The following is a 12028-nucleotide window of genomic DNA, read 5'->3' as shown; positions in this document are numbered from 1 at the left end:
GCAAACGGTACTCACCACTCACATTTTTATATTAATTTGAGAGAAGCACAATCTAAATATTATTTTTACAAGAAAGTGTAAAGTAGATTTTACATGGCTTGAAAATACTTGAGTTATAATATTTCAAAACAGTAATATTTAATTTTTGTTTAGTTAATTAGAAATCGACGTTTAAATATATTAAGATTAGCATTTAAACACCTCTTAAGTTGCGAGTGTGTTTTCGGGATATAAGGCAATAAAATTTAATATAGCATCTTCACCAGTATTCATAAAAATAAACTAAAAATAAACCTGTATATATATTTTTATGAGCAATAATGCACTGAACGAAGTACAACAATCTGCAGTAACGTTTCTAGGTTCCGAATCAAAGTATCCTTTGCTTCTAATAAGGTTTTCAAATCTTGAGCGTCTACTGTTGTTGATGTACAGGAGCAGCCACCACGTGGTGAGGATGATGTAGCGTACTAGTTGGTGACACTGGATTGCTAAACGGAAACACACTCTGAAACATGTCTAAATGGGACCGGAGCTCTTGAATTTCATTGTTCCTGGCCTGCAGTAACGTTTCTAGGTTCCGAATCAAAGTATCCTTTGCTTCTAATAAGGTTTTCAAATCTTGAGCGTCTACTGAAGCTGCCATGTCTGTATAAAAATCAATAAAAACAAATTGTTATTATTAAATATAATGTATAGGTAGTTTATAATACTTATTGATTTACGTATACACAAATAGAATTTCATTTTTCCAATAAGTATAAGTTAATAATTATAACGAAAATTTTAATTAAAATAAATAAATAATGAAAATGTAAATCCCTGTTGATACTTTAAGGGAAGCTTTAATCGATGCGCTATTAGATCAATTAATTATTATTTGAGATTCATTGTTTATAAGTTATAACTACTTATAACAAAGGAAAATTATTATATGCCAATTTGTTTTACCAGTTTTTCATCAGTTATATCCGTAATGTCTATATAGTTCCATCATTATATTATTATGTCAAGCATGTCTAAGTCCATTCTTTATAAAGAGATAAACATGTAGGTGATTTCTAGTTATGTAACTCAACAGCAAAAAAATAAGCTATACGGAAATCAAAAATTATTTAAGAAAATGCTACACTTAAATCTCCGTCTAACAAATGTATATCATAACAAATTTATTTTTAGTATAAACGATTTTATGTAATTAACATTAATAATAGAGCGAAATGGACTACTATACTAAAGGTAAGAATATTATCTATTATCTCTTATGTGTTTTTTACAATATTTTATTTTTATAATACTTAAATATAAAAATACTCATAACTTGCTTAAAAATTCTAGCATCATAAAATTCTGAAGAGAGATAACAGATAATATTCTTAATTAGAATTTCTTACCAATTTTACCTTTAGATTAAACAATAAGTCAATTCGGTCTAATATTAAAGTTAATAACACTATATCTAATGGAAGCAAATTTGCTATGTTGTATGTTCCAAAACGAAGATGAACAATACATGTGGGTGTAGGAACTGTAGGATCATAAAATAAGTAAATTTAAATATTTATTTTTAACTCGATGAAGGAAATTTTCTTTAGACTTAATTGGGATTACATTTTTTAATTAACTTTAAATAGCGCCAAAAAAATAAATTAATAATACTAAATAAGGTTAAACATTATAAATTGTAATACTAAATATTAATAACATTTTAATAACTGTATTTTTGAAATTGAGTAAGAACATTTTTTTTTTGTTTAGTCTGTCTGATTTATTATAAAATATAAAAAATATTAAGAAATGGGATTATCAAGATATAAAATTAAATTTCAAATTTTAATATACAAAAGTTTTATAAATAATATTATAACTTTCACAAAATATTGTAATCAGATTAATTCAAAAACAATTGTTGAATGACTATTTCATAAAATATTAAAAAACGTAAGTAGTTAGTATAGGATATTTGTTAAACATTCATTATTAAATGACGAATTAACATTCAAAAAAGTTTCAATATAATAGTGTGTATGTAATTAAGTTCTGAAAACGTTTTAATATTTCTTAATTTTCAAGGTAAACCTACATTTTATTAATAATTGTAATTGGGCAGTTAAATGTAGATAATATACATAATTAAGGAACACTAGTAACAACATCAAAGAATTCATAAATCATAAAATTAAAATAATAAAATAATAATATTCAAACATTTCTAATACAAAATATTATAATTTATAATACTTCTTATGATGTATTTTAATTTTAATTTTAAAATAGTTATCAAGTTAAAATTAATCGAAATATCCCTCTTATGTAGAAGAACTATAGGTACATAAATAAATTGTTATACAATGTTTTATTATATAACATATTATAAATTATTTAAAGAAAACATAAAAAAAAAGATATTTTTAGTTTTTACACCTACGTGTAGCGTAATTTATACAAAACAAGAAAATCGTATACAAACGCAAATAATTTAAAAATAAGTGAACATGATAAAATATAATGCTATTAAACAATATTTGTATTGCTGAACACATAAATAAGTTTTAAGCAATTAAAGTAATAAGATGTAAAACAAATAAATTGTAAAACCTTCAATCAATAGCTCAACTATGAGATAAAATTATTTTAAACGTTACTTATGTTTAATTTTAGTTTAAATATGATAAGATTAAAATTTTCTCTTGATTATATTGTATGTTATACACAATAAGTCATTCGACCTGATACATAGTAATAAATCATTTTTGGTATGACTCATCAGTCCTCACCAAAACAACACGAACCTACTTTTGAGTTCGATACCTAGCAAGAATTGTTTATTAACTTTAATTTATAAATAAATATGAGGATATTTATATTTGGATTAAATAACAAACAAACTAAAATTTATTTTTCAGTATTGCTTAAGATAGATTGAGTAATACTACCAAATAAAAATAATTGTATTTTAAATTTTTATCAGGGCTTAAACGTTTTTATATAAAATTTCAGAAAATATGAATCGTAAAAAAATTTTAAAACTATTGTTGAAAATTTTCCAGAAACAAACAAATATACTAAATTTTTAATTTCCCATCAAATGTTGATCTTGACAGTTCAGTTACATCTTTTCAGAAACAATTTTAGGATCTGAATAGATTATACATATTTGATATTATAATGATATACTGTACACTGAAATTATTATAAACAATGATCAGATCGAACTAATGATTAGTAATTTATTTAATATAATATTGTATATTATTAGTTGGCACTATCTAAATTATTCGTATATAATGTAATTTTAAAGTGCAATTTATAAATTAGTTACATAATATTATTTAATTATATTCACTCTTTTAAAAAAAAATATTATTGATATTTGATTAAAGTATATAGATGTGTAGTAGGTAATGAATTATAAGTAAATTGATAGTAATGATAGTATCAAAAAAGACTAAATAATTACTTTAAAAGCATAGGCAGATATTGGAAAAAATTTAGAAGACTAACTTCACAAAACTAGAAAAGCAGTTCATATAAAAATAAATATAAAACAACAATTTATTCATTTATAAGTGCAAATTTAACTCCAAGTTTATCCCAACATGTATAATATGAAAAAAAATAATATTAAGTAATACTTAAATAAATTCAACTCTTGAATACTCATTAAATTAATATAAAAATAAAAGTTATTAAGATAGCCGTATATTATTTTTATATTGTCAACTCGTCAATAATATTGTATACTCAAGATATTATACACCACGATCACGACTACCACGTATAGCTAAATATTATAATATGCTGTACAGTGTACAGGTTTATAATTTTATAAGAAAAATGTAAAATAAAAAGAAACAGCAAGAGGATAAATTTAATATCAGTATAGAAACTACGTAAACGTTAAAAATAACATAACAATTTTAAGGCAAAAGACCCTATTTGAAAATTTAACAGGGAGATCAAATGTTCAAGAGTACTAAATAACTGATGGCATAACTAATAAAACGGTTTTAACCTTGACCACAAAATATATTCGATATGTTTAACGTAACTTGTACATATAAAATATTAAAATATAATTTGTGCATTACAAGTGCATCATAAATTCATAACAACTAAATATTTTTTGTTTGTTATTAAATAATAAAAATAGCCCATTATCTAAATAATATATACAGCATCTACAATAAACAATGTTTTTTACACTATCTTTTACGAGTAATTACTAACTTAAGATTAAGCTAGTTAAGGTAATATTAAATAAAGATCTATATTATGTCTTTCATATGGTTAGTTATAAAATTAATACAATGCATTTATTAGTCGTTTCTATACACATAAAAATTATTACTGACTCATCAGATAATTAACTCATAAAAATGAAATAAAACACATTATTAAAAATGAAAATTTCACCAAAACATTTGTAAACCTCTAACAAATTTAAAAAATTTAAAATGAAACCCGAAAATAATTTATTTAAAATCACAAGTATGTAAGATTTGAAGGGATAATGAGGAATATTAAAACACATAAAAACGTGAAAGAAAGCGATAGTAAACGGTTGTCCAGCAGAAACCAGTTTAGTTTATAACATAGACACCGGTTTTTGTAACAGCTACAGAATTTATGTAAAACTAATTTTAAAACGTGACTATGTTAACCAACAAACAAATACATCTCTTTCTTCGTTGATAATCATCCAAAAACGATGAATTAAAATGACGGAATATATTTATAGAAATAGTATTAATACTGCACATTATTAAACAAGTTTTGGTTCTTCAGTTAAAGTTTCGTAGGCAAAATCCAACACCAACGTTTAGAATCATAATAATATATCTATTAAAATCGAAAGACATGATCCGTAGGCAAATATATTCACTAGATTTGTTCGGATTTAAGTAGAAAATTAAAAAAATTGTTTAACTATAACTTAGTTATTGAAAACAGGATATATTTTATTAATTTGTATAGTATTTTATTCCCTGTATCTTAAAAAATAAAAAATGAATACAATATAGGTAATACATAATTAAGTAAAAAACATAGGTACATATTATACTGAGTAGTCAATCTTGATATTAAAAAATAAATAATTTATGACAATAAACTAATAATTTTTCTAAAGAACATATTTACATAATTATTTCTGAATAATTATTATTGAAACAAAAATAAAGTTTTAATTTTTTTTTTTTACTTATTTTTTTACTTACGTTAAGTTTATGAACTGTCATATATTTTTTTAATTAATTTTTAAATAAGTAGATATGATTTATATATTATATACTCAGTTTTCGTCAAGTTTTTGTTATTAACTAATTTATTGAGAACTCATTTCTGTAACCATAAATGGTAATAAAAAAAAAACTAAGAAATGCTAAAATCCCAAAATATAAATTATTTTAACAACTCAATATCAAATGGTCACTAACACTCAGATACTGACTGATACTAATATGTTGCTTATGAACACCATAATAATATCGCCCTCTAAATTAATCTTTAATATATTATTATAACAAAACGCTCTTCGATAAGATTAAAAGTATGTAAGAATGTTATTTATGTTGATAATATAATTTATTTCACTATCACTCTATTTTTTTTTTTTTTTTTTTTTTTTTTTTTTTTTTTTTTTTTTTTTTTTAATGAAAACTGTTTGTAAACTAATTTCAAGCCCAAATTAAGGATCGATTAGGTCCTAGGACACCAAAAATTTATTGAGTCCCCTTTCAACTAAAAAATTGTATTACTATCTACATTTTAAAAACTAAATATGTATTATTGTTTAATTTTGTCAGCACAATAAATATATATATAAGGCTAGGTAGGTATATATATATATTAATAGTTATGTAATATATATATGTATGTATGTAAGTATGTATATGTATATATATAAACACTGTATTTGTTAAAAATAATAATTAAAATTTTTTCTTTGGATTTTTTTTTTTGCAAATTGTTGAATAGTTTCATTGAAATCGATCAATTCCAAAATATCATTAATCGTGTTAAATTTTTCTTAGTTAGTCTGGCTTGTTCTATATTTATTTTTTATTCTTGGTCATTTTGAAAATGTTCTTTTGGCCGAACAATTATTTTCATTATATATGGGCACCTCATACGAATAGATCAAGAATATCTAATATTAATTATCATTTATACGCTAACAATTATTAAAATAGCAATTTAATATTTATTATCATTTAGTAATTTTTCGTAATATAAAATTAAGAACATTTTTATTTTATAATTATTAACTATCTACTGTACCCACTAAAATATTTTTATTTTTTTTAAACTTTTTTAAAAGCATTAAAAATATATATTTATATTGGAGATAAAGATAGGCTACCAAAATAAGTGGGCCCCAGGACCGTACCCTCTTAACCTCCCATTAATCCGGGCTTGACTAACCTTTTATTTTTACATTATTATAAATGAAAAACATTTTTAAGTAGTTCTAAGGGTAATTTAACTACTGTAACGGGATATTGACGACACGAAATCTGTTGCTACTTGCTAGGGATAACATAACTATTGTAACGCAAAATTGGCCAGAAAAAAATAGGTTGGCACTAGATTAAAAATTAACATTTCTTTCGTAACTAACAACGTAAACTGTTAAAATATGAAATTTATTTAAATTTATACACATATATTTTCTTAAGTTTCTTTAGTTAGCCGAGAATAAATAAGTGAGTGAAGCTTAAAGAACTATTATGAAGTACAAATGCTTTACATGAAATTAATATTTTTTAGATAATTGTTTGATCGTTGTTTAGATTTTCCATTATAAGCACTAAACTATCTTGTTTTTAAACTTTACAAATAATCATATTATATTTTATTAAGAAAACTTTACTAAAATTACCCATTACTATATTGTATTAGGTATTTGCCAATGCTGTATCTTTTTTAGAATATAAAATCAAAAATGCATGTAATACATAATTCATTCATAATAAAATGGTAATTTTTCAATTTCATAAACAGTACTAAATAAAAATCGATTTATATTAAAATAATAAATAGTTAATAGATAAATAAAAATCGAAATTGATATACTATAGCAAGGATAGCTATCTTTTGATACTCACATTTCAAATAAAAAAAATTTTTTGTTGAATTTTATTTCCTTACAGATCAACTAATTTTATGACACTTTTTTCTTGTTAAACCTTTAAAATTCCTACAAGTATTGGATACTGACTATAGTATACATTAGGGTTTAGTGGCGTGCGAATTTGATGATAATGGTGAAGGAGGGAACTAGTAATACTTAAACTTTAGCCGCTTTTAACTTTGTAAAAAAAAATCCAAATATACAATAAGTATCTATTGTGAAAGGTATAATTCTTTTTGCTTCCCCCTCCCACGTATTTTTATGTTCATATTTAAATTATTTGTTAACTCTTAAATGTAGTAAGTATTAGTACCATACAATTACAGAACGTATACTATCATACTGAAGACTGAACACTTAACAATGATTTAATATGTAGTGCGCAGTAGGTATACATAATACAGAGTGATTCATAAAATCATAAACATGCTTACCCTTTTTTTTTCTTCAATAATGGATTTATTTAAAATCTGATTTCTGGAATTTTCAATTATATTAAAAGACCATATTTTCAAATTTTTGTTAATATTTAATATCCTGAGGAAATAAAATCTATCATTTTTCAAATGAGAATCACCTTTTTTACTGAAAATTATCTTACGAACAATTTCTCAAAAATTTTGACGTATGAAAATCAAAATTCAAACGAATAATTTTCGAGTGTAAGTTCTAAATTGGGTACATCAATATTTAAAAAAAATTATTTGATAAATAATTTTCAGTAAAAAAATGATTCTCACTTGAATTACAGAAATGTGTATTGTCACAAGGACTCTCCCTAAGAAATACAAACAATATGAATTTGAAAATGCGGTCGTCGGGTGTACATAAAAATTTCGAAAATCAGAATGTGAAGAAGATCATCATCAAATTACAAAACAGGGGCGGACACGTCCGGCGAATCACTCTGTATAATATTGGTACGTGTACGTACGTATACAAAATAATATAAGATCTACATACAATAATATGATTTTAATAGCCAATAATCAGCTCATGGCACGGACATTATTATTCAGGAAATCCGCCAATTAATGCGGCACCATCGTCCACCAGAAAGTGACTACACCGACCATAAATTACCCATTGTCCGTTTGCCCATCATTTCCATAATCGCCGACGAATACATGGTATAACAATAACAACCACCATGATGATATCATAACATTAATATTATGTGGGTACCTACGGGCTACGCGAGTGCTGATATACGCAAGAGTGTACGACGAGATTATTATACTTAGGTGTTTTTTCACGGCTGGTGGTGGTGTCGACCATGACGTGGTAGAGGGGTACTGTATCCGACGAGCGCGGGGGGAGGAGGAGTGCCATAGTGCCGCTGCTGCACCGCGCCGTCAAGAACGAAAATATCGTGTTTTTATATTTTTATTATTATGACACTGGATCGGCGGCGCATGAACACGATCACTGCGCCGCGAAACACCGACGTGTGCGCCAGCCACCGACTCCGTTACACGGCGCGCGAAATATGTGCGTTTTGTTATCGCTGCGACGGCTGATAGCGCGCACAACGCTCACACAAACACACGTAGACTTATAAATAGTACATATTAAATACATAATATATTATTTTTACAGTCAATGTTATTATGTAAAGGGAAATAAAAAATCTGAACGACGACGTACTGACACACGTACACTAATATTCTCGTGCGCGCGAACCCGTGCGATTGTTCCGGGCAGCCGAGTTACCTTGTGCAACGGATTCGGTCGGTGTAGGCCGGCGGCGACGAACGCCCTTTATCCCGACGTTATTATGTTATTACCCATCCGCGTTTTACCCGGTCGCTTCTTTATTCCGATTCTTATGGTTACCGCGACGGTGGTAACAATACGAATAAGTAATATCATTACATTTAATATCATATTACGTGAAACGTGAACGTATATTATAACAGTGTTATCAACATTATTAACGAGCACGATCTCGCGTCGAGTTTACCTGCGGACGACGACGCGTCATCGGACGGCTGCATAATGTTGGTAACCCATTTTTCGGCCCCGGACACACCTTCAACTGCTGACGATACACTGTCGTTGTCGTAGTCGTAGTCTTCCGGCGGAGGCGGTGCGGCAGCGTCGGCGCCGGTCGTCGGCACGCCAGTAATCGTGGTCGATCTACTTCGGCCGGGCCACGGGATACACCACTGGCCGAAACACAGTCTCATAAAGGCAGCCACCGTAGTTCGCTGACGAGCATGCCTCGCGAGCGTGACCGTGTTTGCGGTAAGACGGCGACGACGACGACGACGTCGGCCGGACGACCTACGGTTGCGGTATGATCGCCGCGATGACGAGACGAAAACCTACCCACTCGCCAGACCGTTCGCTTACTGTCGGAGACGACTGCGAATGACGGTTGTGTCTGAGTTTCATATAAGAAAAAAATTATTAAAAACGATTATACAACTAATGGTACTATCAGTCACAACAACACGTGTGCCACGGTGTAAACAGCGACTGCGGCAACAGTTGAACGCGCGACGACGACAACCACTACATGCGGTACCGGTCCGACTGTTGGGCACTGCGCAGTGCCGTGTAGCGCCGCAGTGGACGGCGATGCGGTTCGGCGGCTGTCGGCTCGTCCGCGTCTGCGAGACTTTGATCGCGTTCGGAACGACTGTGCCAACAGAGAGCGCGCGCACCGACCACGACACCGACTATACTATTATTATTATATTTTATTTTAATTTATTATTCGAAAAAAAAAATAACTCTGATACCTATTCCTATTATTTAAACATTAAATCAAGCTGATGTTTTTCCCTAGTAAGATTAAAACTGTTGTATAAAGTTTCAATTCAAACTATCAATTGTAATAATCTCATGTTAAATATTTTTTACTCTTAAAAGACATTTTTTTTTTTTTTTTTTATTATGCTTACTTTTTAAACGACGTTTTTCTAACTATATTTTAAAATTATTCATTAGGAAATAAGAAATACTATGTAAAAATATTTAATTTTCTTTTTAATTAGTAATCCAACTTCATCAATAAAAGAATAATATCCTTACTTCTCGTCTCATCAACTATGAGTTTGGCCATTGTATTGTATTTATTAACGTGATTATCTATATAGTCAATAAATTATTATTTAAACATCGACGATTCGCGCAGATCGTTCAATCACTTGTTTCTTTTTTCAGTTTTTATATATTTTTAGATTTGTTTTTACTCGAACATACGAATTAATAAGCGAAAACATGATTCTATTGAGTATCTGAGTTAACCGCTTAAAAACGTACACGTCGGTTACGGTCTTATGGGTTTAACTATCGTTTTCGTATTAGTCAGTAAAACACCTACACTTGAAAACGTCATTTCGATGCAAAGTCGTAATCGTGTGTAAATATTTTACTCCCTCCACCCACGAACTTCGTGTAGGTATGAAAGTCAAAAACACGTGTATATTAAAAAAAAATTAAAATTTACATTAGGTACGAGTTATTGCTAACTAATATTAAGTAACGAAGGTAATACGAAGGTAATTGGAAACACGTGTGTCCGCGTCAATGTTTAACAACCATAACAATTATTAATAATATGATAGTCGATTGTCGTAATTCGTCATTATTTTCTATATTATTATATTATATTATTAAATTGGTTTGAAAAAATCGTACGAACACAAAGAATAAATACATTTGAGAGTATGTGTAAGTAAAAATATCTTAATTACAAGTATTTTAAGTACTTAGTATTTATACAGTTTACAAATTACAGAAATATAAAATATCAGCGAATAAATTTACGATTTCGACGTTAAGAAAGACTACGTAAAGTATCTACAAATTATATATTCTCCATAATAAAAGTCTACAGGTTTGTTCGTTGCGTTAGTATTATTAATCATTACAATTGCAATAATGTTCGAACTTATTTAACAATTTTACTTATAATTGTTTAGTTTTATATTTTTAATTACCAAGCACAACATGATCCTAATTTTAAAAATTGGTAGATTTTAATTAGAAAGGTGATGATGATAAGTGATAACTCTTTTCACGGACATACCCAATACTCCAATGTATTCCAATGTAAACTAATAATAATAAATAACTATATTCACCTTAAATAATTAACAAATGATTCATTAAACATTTAAACAGTATAGAAATGTTTGAAATAAATCTTTCAAGATAAATACAATTAAAATAATACATAATATAATTTAAATAATAATAATAAAATATTATGTTAGTTGATTTTGTTTTTTTTTTTTTACGGCATCGGATCAAATATCGATTACACAACAAAATAAAAACCTATACCGCTGATATCGAGTACTCAGAGTCATTGGTTTTATAGTATCAGTCCATTCCTAATTTAAATATCTTATTGAAAGACAATGGAATAACCAATACAAATGTGTAACCATTCAATCGTAGTATCGTAGTTTGTAATGATTTTAGATATAATACAAGATATTAAAATTATTGTTAAAATTGGAATGTTTATTATCAAATATTTAATGCAAAATATAGTATAAAAATATATAAGTGCTATTTATAACCTTAGATATATGTGATATGCCTGAAGCTAGTTAACTTGGGCAATGTAACCTAACCTATTCTAACTGTAGCCCATGTTCTGCAGGTCAGGTTGAGTTAGTACAACATAAATTATTTATGTTGACCATATCCATGCGTTAGCTGCCGTTCATCAGTAAATGGATCACAAATAACGATAATAGTAATTATAATATGCACCATATAGTATTAGCTCCTACATGATTTTATATGTGGCTAATAGATTAATTATTAATTAATTAATCACATTGAAAATAATCAGAAAATTAAGAAAAATGATTGAAAAAACTGAAGTTTGTTTATGAACATATTTCAGTTTTAGTAAAATCATTAATAAAT

The 12028-nt window shown here is 27.5% G+C and overlaps 1 protein-coding gene across 1 annotated transcript in view; it reads right to left on the bottom strand.

The window, feature by feature from the left end:
• The window catches only part of LOC112597778 (cGMP-dependent protein kinase, isozyme 2 forms cD4/T1/T3A/T3B), a gene marked incomplete in the record, with an annotated part of 125685 nt that overhangs the window by 84048 nt on the left and 29609 nt on the right, over nt 1-12028 (bottom strand). Inside the window, 1 exon segment of the mRNA XM_025343988.1 lies at nt 420-648. Within this exon segment, the coding sequence (XP_025199773.1) occupies nt 420-648 (229 nt within the window).

Source organism: Melanaphis sacchari, unplaced genomic scaffold (assembly GCF_002803265.2).
Source record: "Melanaphis sacchari strain LSU unplaced genomic scaffold, SCAv2.0 Contig43_pilon_pilon, whole genome shotgun sequence".
Classification (NCBI taxonomy): domain Eukaryota; kingdom Metazoa; phylum Arthropoda; class Insecta; order Hemiptera; family Aphididae; genus Melanaphis; species Melanaphis sacchari.
Note: the sequence above shows the minus strand (reverse complement) of the source record. Positions and strands in the feature narration are given on the sequence as shown.